The 16,673-nt window shown below is 40.6% G+C and overlaps 1 protein-coding gene across 3 annotated transcripts in view; it reads right to left on the reverse strand.

The window, feature by feature from the left end:
• The window catches only part of cadm1a (cell adhesion molecule 1a), a 405,153-nt gene that overhangs the window by 66,802 nt on the left and 321,678 nt on the right, over nt 1–16,673 (reverse strand). For all 3 annotated transcript variants that reach the window (XM_048615517.1, XM_048615519.1, XM_048615520.1), the window contains one exon: nt 14,519–14,704. In XM_048615517.1, the coding sequence (XP_048471474.1) occupies nt 14,519–14,704 (186 nt within the window). The remainder of the gene's footprint in view (nt 1–14,518; nt 14,705–16,673) is intronic.

Below are 16,673 nucleotides of genomic sequence, written 5' to 3' on the forward strand. Positions count from 1 at the left end.
TAGTCTACCATGAGGAACCTTACTCAATACCTTACTGAAGTCCATGCAGATCAGATCCACGGCTCTGCTCTCATCAATTGCTTCGTTATTTCTTCAAAAAACTCAATCAAGTTAGGGTGACACGATTTCGCGCACACAAAGCAATGTTGACTATCCCTAATTAGTCCTTGCCTTTCCAAATACATGTAACTCCTGTCCCTCAGGATTTCTTCCAACAACTGGCCCACCAGGAGACTCAAATCTCACTCTGAAATAAGAAATCCTCAGCATCAAATTTAAGGAATAAACAAGCAGACAGCCTGTTTTAAGTTGGATTTTGAAGGGTGGCGCTCCTGAGGCTAGCTAGACACACACAAAATGAGTGGCATTGGAACTGGTGACAGAAACAAAAACACAAAAACAAAAAGGAGCAAGCATAGGAAAAGTAGTTGTTCAAATTAGTGGAGATTAAAGTAAATCTACAGCAACTTGATAGACGATAGGTACAAACGCTTGCCAACTCCAGGAAGAAACACAAAACAAGTAAAGTTAGGTGATAAAAAACAAGTCTGAAAAGGAACAACTAAATTCAGAGAGCAGGGAGATGAAGACAAAGGAGGACAAAAGAAAAGTGCATGTGTGGTTTCTGAGTACAGCCATCTGTCCTGGCAACAGTTATGTCCCTGGAACTCATTCATTAATTGGATATGCACTGTCACTGATTTTGCAACAGAATCTCATGGCTCATTTACTGCAGAACTTCAGGGCTCCCAAGTGTGAGGAAATTTGTCCAGAGCACTTTGAAGGATAGATTCTGTACCACTGCAGAAAGTTGAAAATGACTGCAGATACACAAGCTTACATAGGCATGACTGGGCTGCAAGTCACAGCTCATTATCACAGTCAGGTCTTTGCACCTTTTACAATCAATACCTCAAGGACGAGAGGCAGAAAAACTATAGAGCTGCATAAAATAGATGGAGCTGGTTGGATGGGTAATGGTTCTGAAACGGTTAATGCTTGGACACTAACAAATTTTGTGGAGTTTAATGCAACAACATAAGGATTTGGGGATGGAAAAGAACAAATCTAAGGTTCTTGGAAGGTGAAGACTGACATCCATAGGCCTCCTAATAGAAACAATGTTGAAATCTCTTGTCCGATTGCCACTGTACAATAACAGACATCTTGTTTCAGATTCACTAGCTGTTTTCCTCTACCATGGTAAACCAAATTGGTCCCTAGACCTAGTCAAGGTAAGAATATGCTGGCAACACCCTAACCCAATCACAAGTTGGTAGAGTTGGTCATTGTAGCACACAAAGAAGCCAAGAGAAACAATAAGCTTGTCTCTAGGGCTGCTACTTACTTTTCAATGGGTATCTGCTTGCCAAGATTGGCAAAGTGTTTCCTTGTAAAGTAATTTTGGAAAGAGTTAGTGTGCTGTTGCTAGTATGAGGCCTCTTGTGAGCCTCCAATTAGTGCGACTGATTTGTATTGGGGACCACCACAAATGGTTGCTGCACAATGTTGTAAGCAGACCACATGCTCTCTAACATGTTCAGGGCCTATTTTAACTTCCACCTTAACTAGTGGAATGGAAAGAGGGGAGTGGGACCTCACTCACTGCCCTCATCATCTATGTTATGCTGATATTTGATTAAGGGATTTGGACAAGAGACCATTTGAATCCCCTAGAAAGGCCAGCAGGTGGTGGACTGGCGAAGGGAGAGAGAATAACTAACATGTTTGCTGCTCTGGGCAGATACTTCACATGAGAACATCTTTCCACTGCAGCCTAGTAATCAGGATGTGTCAAACCTGATTCATACACGATATCACGTTTTACTGCCAGGCCGTGCTTGAACTTGAAACCGGGCTATTAATCCAAATAAAGATTACATACTAATCATTACACTCAACCAGTGAAGAGTTAACAGGATTTGAGACAATGTCAGGCAATAACGCACACACATACACAAAGAGAAATCAGAAAATTATTTGCAAGACCTGGAAGTTATTGCATTAAGGAAAATTACGATAAAGTATGCACTTCTATGCTTTTACCTCATAACAATTTTGTTTTAAAAATGGTTGGATTAATCATCAACGCTGACATTTTGGTAATTGTAAATTACTCCTGTTAGTTTTAAACTTCATTTTGCGGCAACCTTGCTCCCAGGTAATTCAGGATGCTTCAGTTGAGTCTGACATCATCTAGATTGGCAGTCCAGTGCAGAAGGAAAATCACATTGTTCAAGGCATCATCCTTGGAAAATAAAAATCTAATCAAGCTCCTGTTTGCCTATTCGGGCGGATGTCAAGGATTCCACAAGAATAAATTTGAGTAGAGTGAGAAATTCATCTTATTGTCCAACTGACCTCCCTTAATGTAGTAAGCAAAAAAAAAAGCAGCACACAAATTTACAATTGTTAATTGCTTTTGTGGAATATTACTGGTCCAGAATGGCCATTGTGTTTGCTCATTGAACAGTTGTTGCCAGTTAGTGTGAATTGTTTCCACTGTCTTGTTCGAACACAGTAACCAAAACGCAGATCTTTAGGTTTTCATTAGCTGTCAACTGTGATGGAGGAGGAATGAGAATCCCACTGGTCAAGGACTGGTCCCAAGCTAATGTGGATCTGCATAATTGTGATGCACACAGTCCTGCTCTACCTCGATTGTAGAAGGTACAAGTTGGAAGGTCAATTTATAAAAGAATAAAAAAAAGCAAATTGGTTTAATGGAAGTACTCAGTTCTATAAAGATGTGCTCAAACCACTCTTCACTATACCTGTACTCTACCCTGATTACAGATTGAAGAGGATGAGAGATGTAGTCTTCTCTTTGTGATCTCCTTGCTCACTTAGAAGTTGTCTGGACATTTATTAAATGATCATCAATAAAACAGATTGCAGTTCTGACCATGGCATAGCAAGATTATTAAATGAGCAGCCAACCCCCATCACCCTCTGATGGATAGACGTGATCTGAGCTAAAGCTGGCCTTCGAATCATATGTGGAAGTTAGAAGGAGTGCAGTGATATCTTTGTAACCCACACAGATGATTCAGATCCGAACAGAGGGGGCCTAACACACACAGACCTGCAAGCCAGCGCTTTCCCAAGAGGACGAGGGGACAGAGACAGACACACAGGGAGAGGGCGAGGGAGAGACAGAGGGCGAGGGAGAGACAGAGGGCGAGGGAGAGACAGAGGGCGAGGGAGAGACAGAGGGCGAGGGGGAGGGGTGAGAGGAGAGAGAGAGAGAAAAAGACAAACAAAAAAGAGAGAGAAAAGAGAGAGAGAGAGAGAGAGAGAGAGAGAGAGAGAGAGAGAGAGAGAGAGAGAGAGAGAGAGAGAGAGAGAGAGAGCGAGAGAACAACACAGAAATACAGGGAAAGCATTGCACTGCAACATGATCATCTGCACATGGCACAACATATCGTGGAGAGCACAGAAGGGAAAGACTGTGGCATAGTTGCAATGCCACTGGATTAATCTAAAGGCTCAGTCAAATCCTCTGGGGATAGAGGTTCAAATCCCACCAGGACAGCTGGAGGAAGTTATATTTAATAAATAAATTAATAAGTAGGTTTAATCACCTAGTCTGGCCTACTCATGACTCCAGGCCTACAGTAATGTGGTTGACTTCAGGACTATGGGCCATATTTTTAAGGTGACAGGAGTGAGACTTAAAAAAAGACATGAGCAGTAATTTTTTTTACACACACGGGGTGGTTCATGTGTGGAATGAACTTCCTGAGGAAATGGTGAACGTGGATACAGAGTTTAAAAGACATTTGCATAAGTACATGAATAGGAAAGGTTTGGTGGGATATGGGCCAGGAGCAGGCAGGTGGGACTAGTTTAGTTTGGGATTACGTTCGGCATGGATTGGTTGGACTGAAGGGTCTTGCTCTGTGCTGTATGACTATGACTCTGAAATGGCTTCACAAAACACACTATTCAAGGGGAACTAGGGATGGACAACAAATTGATAGCTTCACCAGTCATGCTCACATCCCATGAAAGAATAAAAAGGGAGTGCCTTTGAGATTACCTAAGAGTCTATTTAAAATATCTGAAGCTCCCACTTCAGTTCTTATGTTAGAATGGAAGTCAGTCACATCTTTTGCTGCAGTGCCTCATAGTCTGATCAATTCTTTCACAATTGTGTGTTTTTTTTAAAAAACTCTCAGCTATCTGACTTACATCAGTTCTATTCAAGGCATATACTTGATTACCATTTCAGGAAATTGATGGTGAAATGTTCTGGGGATATGAGTCCAAATCCCAACTCAACAGCTGGTGGAATTTCAATGCAATTCGGGAATCTGGAATTAAAAGCTTGTCTCGATGATGATCACAATTACCATAAAAAGCCATCTTATTCACTCACGTCCCTCATGGATAGAAATCTGATGCAATCATCTGGTCTGGCTTACACGGGATTCCAGGCCCACAGCGATGTGGGATTGTAAGAAATAGGAACAGGAGTAGGCCATTCAGACCCTCAATCCAATCCTGTTATTCTATGAAGTCATAGCTGATTTCCCCAGTTCTCAATTACTCATTATGCCAGCCCCTGCATATTTCAAAAAGCTTTCTACCTTCTCTTTAAATACTTGCAGCGATCCAGCCTCCGCAGCTCTGGGATACAGAACTCCAGACGTTCATTATCCTCAGGACAAAATAAATTCCTTTGCATTTCAGTTCTAAATGAGTGTCCCCTTATTGTGCAAGTATGCTTCCTTGATTGAGATGTCCCCAGCAGTGGAAATATCCTTTCAACATCTGTCCTGTGAAGCTTCTGCAGGATTATATGTGTTCTGGCGAGATCCTTCTTCCAAACTCTGGTAAATAAAGGCCTAATTGTTTCGCCATTCTTGATAAGTCACTTCCACTCCAGGAATCAGTCCAGTGAATCTCGGAAAGGCCTCCATTGCCAGTACATCTTTTTTCAAGTATGGGAACCAGAACTGTAATCAGACCTCAAGGTGTAGTCTCACCAATACCCTGTAGAGTTATAACAAGATTTCCCAATTTTTTAAACTTGAAAGGGTTCAGAAAAGATTTATAAGGATGTTGCCAAGTTTGGACGTGTTGAGCTTTAGGGAGAGGCTGAATAGGTTGGGGCTTTTTTTTTTGCTGGAGCTTTGGAGGCTGAGGGGTGACCTTACAGAGAGGTTTATAAAATTATAAAGGGGCATGGATAGGGTGAATAAACAAGGTTCCCCCCACCCCCCACACCCCACCAGAGTTGGGGAGTCTAAAACTAGAGGGCTTAGATTTAAGACGAGAGGGGAAAGATTTAAAAGGGGCCTGAGGGGCAACTTTTTCCACACAGAGGGTGCTCCATATGTATGGAACAAGCTGCCAGAGGAAGTGGTGGAGCCAGGTAGAATTACAACATTTAAAAGGCATCTGGATGGGTACATGGATAGAAGGGGTTTAGAGGGATGTGGGCCAAATGCTGGCAAATGGGAGTACACCATTTTAGGATATCTGGTTGGCATGGATGAGTTAGACTGAAGGGTCTGTTTCCATGCTGTACAACTCCGACTCTAAGCTCCCTACCCATAGCAATAAAACCCAAAATTCATTTTGCTTTCTTCATTACTTGCTGCACCTGCATACTAATGTTTTGTGTTTCATACACAAGAACATCAGACCCACTCTTTACACCTCAGATTTTGATTGGATATTGTCCTTGGCTGACTTTGTTAACCACAAGCAGTTCATGCTTCTGAAAGTCCTTTTTTTGACCAGGATTTTTTTTTTGCCGAGCATTACAAAATATCTGTTTAAATGTCTGCCACTGCTCACTGATTGACTTTCTTCTTAGTCCATTGTCCTAGCTTACTTTTAGACAACTCTCTTTCTGCATACGTCTGTAACTGCCCTTATTTAAGCTGAGGACACTGGTTTGAGACCCGAACTACTCTCCCTCAAACTGAACTGGAACTTTATGATGTTGTGATTGCTGCCCCTAGAGGATCATTAACTATGAGATCTCTTATTAATTCCACCTCATTACACATGACTTTGATCTAAAATATCCTGTTCTTGGATGGATTCTGGTGAAGGTGGCTTTTGGCATGCTCGCTTTCATTGGTTAGAGCATTGAGTATTGGAGTTGAGATGTCTTATTGCAGCTGTATGACCCGTTGGTGAGGCCACATTTGGAGTACTGCGTAGTACAGAAAGGATATTATTAAACTAGAAAGAATGCTGAAAAAATTTACTAGGATGCTACCTGGACTGAAAGGTTCGAGTTACAAGGAGAGGCTTGGATAGGCTACGACCTCTCTTCCCTGGAGCATAGAGACTGAGGGCTGACCTTATAGAGTTCTATAAAATCATGAGAGGCACAGATAAGGTAGATAGCCAACTGCTTTTCCTCACGGAGGGGACTCTAAAACTCAAGGGCACAGATTTATGGTGAGAAGGAAAAGATACAAAAGGGTCTAGAGTTTCACACAGAGGGTGGTGAGGGTCTGGAATGGACTGCCAGAGGTAGTGATGGAGCAGTATACAATTTCATCATTTAAGAAACATTTGGAGAGGTGCATATATGGAAGAGGTATGGAGGGATATGGACCAAACACCAGCAAATGGGACTAGTTTAGTTGTGAAAGCTGGGGGGCTTAGACAAATTGGGCTGAAGGGTCTGTTTTTATGCTGTAAGCCTCTACAACTCTCCTCTCTGATGCATTCCACAAATTCACTCTCCATTTATACTTGTCCATTTAATTTGTCCAGTCACCATACAGATTAAGATCATCCATGAAAACTGTAATGCCCTCTATACATAGCTCCATTATCCGGAAGGGAGGCAATTCTTTAGGATCTATAGAGGGTGCCTACCTTTCCTTTGCTGTTCGCCATTTTCACCCCAACTGATTGCACATCTATAATCACTCCACAGATGCCTTCCTTTCTTAACAAAACAACCCACTGTTTCCTTTATGCCTTTATTTCCAGAACGTCCCTTGAACACAAAGTTCCCAGTCCTGTTCATCCCTGCAACCATGTGTCGATAGTAAAAGCCACATCACATTCATTTATTTCGAAATGTGCCGTCAACTCAGCTACAAATTCTGCCTGCACTCAGATAAAAATCTTTAAAAACTTTGACTTGTTAACATTACCAGTCTCTCTAAATCCGATTTCTGCTGCACAATCTGCTTGTTTTCTGCCCCTTCTTGATTATTACTCACCTCTTCACTATCCTGTACCTCTGCGCTCTCATTCCATTTTGATTTTGTCTTCTTTACCAGGTTCAAACATTATGGGTCTGTATTTTTTTTTTTTAAAATTTAACCTGTTTTTTGATTCAACCTGTTTGGAAGTGCACCACAAGAGAGCTCAAGGTAAAAGGGAAAGCCACTGTAGTCCGTCTCTCTCATTAGAGAGAGACGACTGGTGGTGGCTCAACCTGAGAGCCTACCACACCTCAGGCAAGGGGAGAGAGTGGGGTGGAGAGTCGTTCATGGTAACCTCATCTGGAACAGGAATGGAACCCACTCAGTTGGCGTCACTCTGCATCGCAAACCAGCTGCCCAGCCACCTGAACTAATTGAACCCTCTTGAGCTTTTATTTCAAAGTTTCCCTTCAACTGAATCATTCCCCCACTCTAAATTAGTTTGACCCTTACACTGACTTTTGGTTGACTCTCAATTGCCCTCTGAAACAGTCCAGCAGGCTATTAGGGATGAGCAGTAAATACTAGCCTCATTGGCAATGTCCACACTCCATGAAAGAAAGAATGAATAAAGAAAATAAAGATTACATTGAAGACTTTTGTTGATGGCAAGATCATTCATGCTGCTGTGGTTTCACAAGCCTGATTTAGAGGAGTAGGTGGTCATTGGGGTTTGGGGAGGGGGAGGGGGAGGGGGAAGTTTGCAGAAGCCTTTAAATTCCTGCTACTTTGGGGTGACAAATGCAAAAGCCCCCAAATCGCTGCACTTACAGTAAATATAATCATGTCGCTCAGATGGCCGAGGTTAGAAAAACGGCAAGCCAGTGAGTGAGACTCCAGAGAAATGGTCTGCAAATCCCATTTTCCAAAACCATTTGCGATTTCTGAAATCTCAAGCAAGTGCTTAATGTGCTGCAAACCTCACACACACTTGCAATCTGTCACCCAGCATGCAACCAGATACAGTGATGGTTTACAGTCTCTATAACACAGCAAGATATTCTGATATCAGTAAAACATGTGATATATAAAGCATACATAAGCACAAAAATACAGCGTCTGTTTCCTTCGGCAACAAATCTGCCACATTTTAAAATCATCACATGTTTAGCATTGATGATGTCCTGCAGCATTCAATGGGGGCTACAATTTGCAGTATTGCTTCTCGTGATTTATTTCCGGGATTAGTTTTCCAACTATCTTAACGCGCCTGTTAAGTACAAGACAGGTGTGGACAAGCACATCTTAGATAAGTGCTGGATTGACACTGCGCTCTGGGCTGTGCTGATACAGATGGCTTCCTTGACGTCTTTTTGATTAACTGCGGACAATAGCTGAACGAGCCCTAGGGGATTGCTCAAGTATTTTGGAAAAGGATGATGCAGCACTTTGAAATAATCCAGCCTATTAGTTTGGAGGCCGTGAGCCGAAAAAAAAAATTGCTGATAAGCCTTCAATGGCATTGGTCGGCAAATTATTTGGCAATTTTCGGGAAGATTCCAAGTTCGGAAAACTGGCTTCAACGTTCGCAAAATTGGGGAGCGGCAGGAAGAATAAGCAGGAGCGGTAGTTGGATTGCTATTAGTTGGATTGCTGCTAGAAAGTATGCATGTACGGAGGTTAAAGAAGAACAGTTCTGTTATGCATTGCAAACAATTATTGTGAAATCTTTGGTGACGATGATGTGGGGGAGAAAAAATAGGAGTTGGAGAAAATACTTAGTGGGCTATGTAAAAGTCAGTACATAAAGGGGAAAGAAAAACAGAATTTCTGAAAACACCAGATTGTTTGCAAGTTGATAGAACTATTTTGCATTAGCCATTTGTTGTGAATTCCACACCGACATTATTTGGAGTACAGAGTGTTCTCCTGAAATTCTAATTAGATTTATCAATTACGGGTCTTCAATTTATGAGCCTTGGTTTTGGATTCGTCTCACCTTCTCTACATCAATCCTTTCACAATTTTGAAGACCTTCAACATGTCATCTCTCTTTCCCTCAAGAAAAGAGTCTCCTCAGCCTTTTTAAATACGCTTGTGGTAGCATTTTCCAAATGTTCATGACGTTTAGGATTTTTTCAGACCTTTTCCTTTTTGCTTCTTGCATTCATCCTACACTTGCGCTCATATTGGTTTACTCAACTCTTCATCGCTTATAACACTTTATTGTTAATATTTGATTGTTGCTCCTACCTCATGAAGGTGCTGTAACAGTTTCACTGGCAATGAAAATGCAACGCCTGCATCTGTGTCTGAAAGCACCAGTGCATAGATCAGGGATTCGTGTTTAATCCATGTGTAACAATTCAGTACCTCAGTGATCTTGGTTTATCATTTTTATGGTTTTGTCTTGCCAACAAGGGAGCAAACTCTTTTCTCTATGCTACTTTACGAAGTGCAGGAAAAAGCAGCATAGTACATGAAAAATGAATATTGAAAAAAGTAGCATGAATGATTTGTGATTACAAATTTTGTTATGAAAACCTTTGGAATGTGGAATTCTCTTTTTTTTTTAAAAAAAAGAGTAGAACTGGAATTGTTGAGCAAAGAAGGCCTTTATTCCCTAGCATTTTGAGGGTGGGTAATCTAATTACGATATAAAATTCTTAAGGGGCTTGACAGGTTAAATGCTTCCTTTGGCTGAGGAGTCTTGAACTACGCTTTCAGAATAAAGGGATCTGTGGGACTGAATTGAGGAGAAATCTCTCATCTTCAATGATTGTGAACCTTTGGATTTCTCTCACCAATAGAACTGTGGATGTATTGTTTAATGGGTCAAAAGTTCTATGTTTGTTTATGAAATCCTGCTAATTGATCTATTGGTTAAACCTGGGTGTGAATTCAGAGTAGATTGAGCAGAGACAATAGAAACTATGAGAAGCTGAGCTATAAACATACATGCTGAAACTTAGTGATTGCAGAGATATTTTTAAATTTTTGTAAAGTATGGGAATTGTGTAGGAAGTTGTAGCTAATGCAAAAGCAGCCATGATCTCATTGAATATCCTCCTACTTGGTTTCTCCTGTTTTCCTGAAATGGTTGGAGGGACAGAAGAGAATGCAAACTTCAGAAATAGGCAGAGGTGGGTATTTGGCTCTCAAGCTTGTTCTGCCCCACAACAGGGTCCTGCCTGATCTGGTTGTGGTCTTAACTTCACATACCGTTCCAATAAACTTTGATAGAATAGAGGCTACAAGAACCCCAAGATGAGATAAAATTCTCTACCTCATTTAAAGAAAAAGACAATTAAATCAGGCACACCAATCTCTGGGATAAATCATTAATAACACCACAAAAGTCAGATAGTTATGACTGGCTATTTAATTTCTCCAAAGAAAGAGGTTACAGTTCTGCTTTCAAGACCACAGTAACTCTCAGCCAACCTCCTGGGATGGACCAAGCCTATCTGTAACATCAGCAGCTTTTAGGCTCTTTTGTCTGACTAGCTTTGCTAGCTCCCCTCTACCTTTATGAAGCACCTTAGGATCTTTTGTGTTGTCCAAGATACCACCCAAACATACATTGTTGACAGTATTGAGGATGTGGAAACATTTTAACAATGCAGTGAAGAGGAATCTGATTGTGGCTGGCTTAGTCTGCTCTGAAGAAATTGGTACCATAGCTAATAAAGGAATGGAAAGTGTACTTCCATCTCCATTGCACTACACTGGCAGTCAGTGATTTTCTCTGGTAATAGTAAAGGGAGGCTGACTTGTCTGATACTTTGAGTGATGAAGTTTATTATACCAATGTTGCATTTTCCATACTCTGCAGAACATACATAGGTAATATAACAAGACATGCATGTGTTAAACAAGCACTCCAGCAGAACTAGTGACTTGTGCTAACAGATCCACCTCTTTGCCACAAGTACAGAGTCAAAAATTGAGGCAAGAAATAATTTTACTTTCAATAGCAGAAGTAGTTAACTTAACTTGGCAGGTGTTCTTTATCCTGTCGGAGCTCATTAACAATGCAAAAAGGAGTATATCGGAAAAGGAGACAGTGAGGTTATCAGACACATTCAGAAGTATTGCTAATCCAAAAATAATTCAACAAGACTTCCACTGGCAAACCAAAAATTAATTAATATTTCTTTGTATATCACAGTGAGAGAGAACCACTAATAGCTCAACGTATTCAAATACCCTTCATCCTTGAACTCACCATGGTCTACAGATAAACAACTATCAGCAAACTACCTTCTAGTACCTCACTCGAGTTGATCCATCTGGCCATGCACAAGCCTTGAAGTTGTGCAATAGGAGACTGCTAAATAAAATGGGTGGAAGCATCACTGTAGCATATGGCCACATGTCCATATTATTGATTACTAGACCATAATCCAGAAAATCATCCAATTATAGAAAAGTAATTGGTTTGCCCCACTTTCATGAGCAAGGGGTGAAAAAATGTTGAGTTTAATTATAAATTCCCCGCATCTGGAAATCTGGAACAACTAACACAGCATACCCATCTGATTCACTAATGCCCTTTGCTCAATAGAAGGGGTAGTAGTCCTGGCCCAGTCTCCCTTTATGCAATCTCAAATGCACAGGAAACTCTTAACTACCTCCTGAAACGGGCTAGTGAACTAAACAGTTGTACAGGACTGGGCTGGTCTCGTCAGAGAAACCCACACACTGTGAATGAATAGAAATAAAGCTTTTGCAATTATGATCAAGCATAAACTGGCAAATAAAACCTTCCCCAATTTAGCAAGTTGTGTATTTAATCACCGAGAAACCTTTGCATCAACTTTCATGCAGGGAACCTGCAATTATCTTTCCAAAATAAGACAGAACTGAACTTTCAAGAAAGTCAACATATATTCTAACCAGCAGAAAGTACCAACTCTTGGGTAATTATAGAAATTTTTTCATATTAATTACTGCAAAGAAACATTAAAGTGTTAGTTAATTACACATTAATTTTTACTAAAACAATAGACCGAACAATGAGAATGCTGTTTTTTTTTAAAAAAAGGCATAACTATTGCATGAACAGTCAAGGTGGCTTACACTTCATTTTAAAACAGTCACACGGTAAAACCCTTAGTACGATACTCAGTTATTTAATGAGACCAGAGAACAACTGAAAGTGTATGCTTTTTATTCTCTGCAGAAGTGCTTATACAAAGCTTTGTTAATGAGCTTGCAAATGAGCACGCAAATGAGCACCCGACTGGGAAAAGTGACAACTAAAAACCGCTAATGCACCATAAAATCAACTGAACAGGCTCTAGTCTGCCAAGGGTATATTTGCCCACAAGGCACTTGGGCGCTCCAGTCCAAAGACCCACTTCCGCAATCCCTTGACTAAAAATCAGATTAAAAAAAAAAACGATCTTGTTTTCTCTGTTCTAAGAAATTGATCAAGTTTTGGATTTCAGACCACGCAACGTTCTCATGAATATTTTGGAGTGAAATGAAGCTGATCATTTGAGATAATAGATAATCGAGGTAACTTTAACCTATTGCAGACATTGGAAAACTCAGAATGGGATACAATGCTGGGCTTTGCTGCTGAAGTTTATTGAACATGAAAGCCAATGGAGAGTAATATAGGAGTGTATACAACTTAGTTTACATACGTGCCTTGGGATCTCCACTCGACAATTTAAAGATTGAATTTAGCCCAAATGGAAACTGGATGAGTACTTGCAGGCAAACGAATTTGCACGGCTACCAGATAAGAGGGATTGGGGACTAGGGACTGACTGATTTGCTCCACAGTGAGCTCATACAGATCCAATTGACCAACTGGTCTCCATGTGCACTGTATATATTCTGATGCTACAATTACAGAAATATTAAACAGTAATATCACAGGTACATACATGTGGGGAGTAAGCAGTGGTATGGCCTTGGTTAACAATAGTTTACTGAGCAACAAAGACCGAGTCATAGTGATGTACAGCATTGAAGAAGACTCAGCCCATTGAGGCTGTGCTGGTCAAAAACAGTCACCTAACTAATCTAATCCCATTTTCTAGCACTTAGCCTATAGCCTTGTATGTCTTGGCATTACAAGTATATATCTAAATGCTTCTTAAATGTCATGAGGGTTTCCGTGCCTGCCAACCTTACAGGCAATGAGTTCCAGATTGCCGCCACCATTTGGTGAAAAAGGTCTTCCTCACATCGCCTCAAAACTTTCTGCCCTTTACATTAAATCTATGTTCCCGGTCATTGATCCCAGTATTATGGGGAAAAATTTCTTCCCGTTTACCTGGTCTACACCCCTCAATTTTATCCTGTCCCTCTTCAGTCTCCTCTACCCTAAGGAAAGCAATTTCAGTCTGTCCAATTTCTCTTCATGACGAAAAGTCTCCAGCCCAAACTGTTGAAAACAAGGTGGCAAATTCTTTTTGCTATGACATTGACATTCATTTTTGCAATCAAATTTAGAATCTTTGGATTCGGAGGGTGGAGGAGACGAGGAGAAATTAACAACAGTTTTCAATCCTACTTATCCACTCCCCCTTTCTGGGCAGGCAATCCACATTGCTATTGGGAAATGAGAACCGTGGCTCATTGCTGAAGTGGTTAAACAGGAGTTTGATTGTATCTAGTACTCACATCACTAAGAGGCAAATGAAAACCATTAAACAGTTTCATCACTGTCAAAAGCACCAATGTCTTTAAAACAGATTGTAGGATAAATTTTCAATTTCTAGAAGTAGGTAAAAACACAGGTTTGAGGCTTCAGTCATATCAGCCATCATCCTAGAAGTGGGAGTCGGTAGCTCAGTTGGCTGGATGCCTGGTTTTTGATGCAGAGTGTCACCAACAGTGTGGGTTGAATTCCCACACCAGCTGAGGTTACCATGAAAGACTCTTCTTTCAATCTCTCCCCTCACCTCGGAGGTGGTGACTGTCAGGTTAGATCACCATTATTCATCTAATAGGAGAGCAACCGTATGGTCCTCTGGGACTACAGCGACTTCACCTTAATGTAGAAGCAAGCTAGATGGGCTGAATGGCCCACTCCTGTCTCTGATTCACACATTCATTGTAAAAGAGACTAACAGCAAACAGTGAACTCCAGAACTGCTGAGCTATTCTGAATGCTATATCACTGAAACGAATCTATAATATAACATGCTCACAGAGAGTAGGTATCATTAAGTCACTTGCACATTCAGATAAGACAGCCACATCATAAAAATACAACAGATGTAGAATTGCAATAATTACACATTACCATACATCATTGTCAGCTTTAATTTAACTAAATGGTACACATAATATACCTGCGCTGAAAATAATGATCGTGCATAAACATTGCTGCTTATATCTTAATAGCCGACATGATGGCTTTTACTCACATTGTACATCCAAATATCTTTGTGCTTGCAAATCCTTCATCGTCTGAAGGTCCTTCACCGCTGGATGCTCTACCTGACAGGTAACAGGTAATCCATCATCCAGGCGACTCACTTTCAGCACTAGCCTACTTGTGACATTGAACAATTTCTCTTCCCTGGGGTCCTCTTCCACATTACCTGCACTTTCTTAAGAACAGAAGGGGAAATTTATAAGTATTGTGCATTCAAATATTGCAGCTAAGGCACAGCCAATACTTAGCATAACATACTTTCAAAATCAAACAATCTGGACTTTCCATTCAGGATTGCTGCAGAGTAGACACATTCAAGCTGATGCAGGGTCAAATATCAGAGCAGCAAGGGGAACTCATAACTAAACATTAAGTGTCGCTATCCTAGTGTAATGTTAAATACAAAAACAGCCAGTCAAGGTTGTTTTTCTGTCGTGAACCATTGCGACATTCTTCATATCTGAACATTTGTGTATTGGCAGAACTGAAAGATGCAAATGTGAAAGACAACCCTGAGTCAATTGTACGTTAAGGTAATCAATCTTGTTTCCAAATTCCAATCTCCCAAATACAAAATGTTGATCATAAAAAATGGAAACCACCAAAACCGAATTGCTTGAGAGGCATATTAAGAAGTTCATGCCACATCATATTAAGGCTTCTTCAAATCAAGTTGCTGTGTTGATTATCAAGGTCTATTAGAAGTAATGTAACTGGCTGGTTTGGGACATAATACTGAAAAATAATTGTTTAACTTGTGGAATGTCTCTCACTCCCACGTGGCTCTCCAATTGTACTGCTGGAACATATGGCTGCCTCCTAATAGCTAGTAGTGTGCTGAAGCCATTGGAGCAGCTCTTCGTCTATTACTAAAAATGCAGCAGTTTGAACTTTACTGATTAATGAAGAGGCTGGAAGGAGATATTATACTGCCTCGTGTTAATTGTATGGAGCTCCAGCTGTTAGCTTGCACTGCTTAATCAGGAGAGAATGCCAATATAGTCAGCAGTGCAATTTTTGGCCAAAAGCCTACAATAAACAAAAGTCTAAGATGTCACTACATCAAGGGTTCTGGAGAGATGGGGCTCAAGACTAATTCCTCATATAACAAGATAAATTCCCAATCTCAGGTTTACTAGTTTGCTGAACAAAAAAAAAGACTAATGTGCTAGGAGAGAGCATCATAACCCTTACGAACATAAACAGGTGCAAGAGACAGAAAGCAATAAAGAGCCTTTCACATACTCCACCGTTCAATAAAGATCATGGCTGATCTTTGGCTTGAATGATTAGAGAGATGGGTGCTGTGGGACCATGGATTAAAACTGCACCATGGCAACTAGTGGTACTTCAAATCAATTAATAACATTGAAATTGAAAGTTAGTCTCAATACGTGTAAACATGGAACTCTCTTTGTTTATGGCAAATCCCATTCCCCACCCTTACCTGGTCAGGCTTGCCTGCTACTCCAGACTCACAACAAAGTGGTTCAGTCTGAAATGGCCTAGAAAACTACACAGTTGTATAAATCATGACCAAGAATAAGAAACACACATGTTTGAATCCCAATATGGTATATGGTATTAAACTATTAAGTCTGGAATTAAAAGCCAGTTCAATAGTGACCATGAAACCATTGTTCATTGTCAAAAAAAAACCCACGTAGTTCACTAGAGTCCTTGAAGAAAGAAGATCTGTCATTTTTATTTGGTCTGGCCTACATGTGACTCCAGGCACACAAAGGGTCAATGGAACACAAACATGTCTGGGCAAGGGAATGGACGAAACAAGAGTAACAGGCGAGGCAAACAGTCAAGAACACGGAAAGTGTGGGCTCTAACCAAAAAGCATATTGTATCAATCACTTCAGTTTGTAACCTCTTGTGTAATTGGTGGATCATATAAACACCACAATCTATTGTACATTGATTCAACAAAATACACTAACTGATGTACAAATTTCCTATGTTCTTACTTGGGAGTCAAAGAAGAGACATTGTTGTGCCCTTCAGTTCCCCAGCATATACTTGAACAAAGAAGGCCAGTAGAAAATATTTTGAGCATCCTCTCACCACACTACACACAGCAATGTGGATGACATTTAACTGCTCTATGAAATGGTTGAGCAAACCACTCAGTTCAA

Source organism: Rhincodon typus, chromosome 32 (assembly GCF_021869965.1).
Source record: "Rhincodon typus isolate 14 chromosome 32, sRhiTyp1.1, whole genome shotgun sequence".
Classification (NCBI taxonomy): Eukaryota; Metazoa; Chordata; class Chondrichthyes; order Orectolobiformes; family Rhincodontidae; genus Rhincodon; species Rhincodon typus.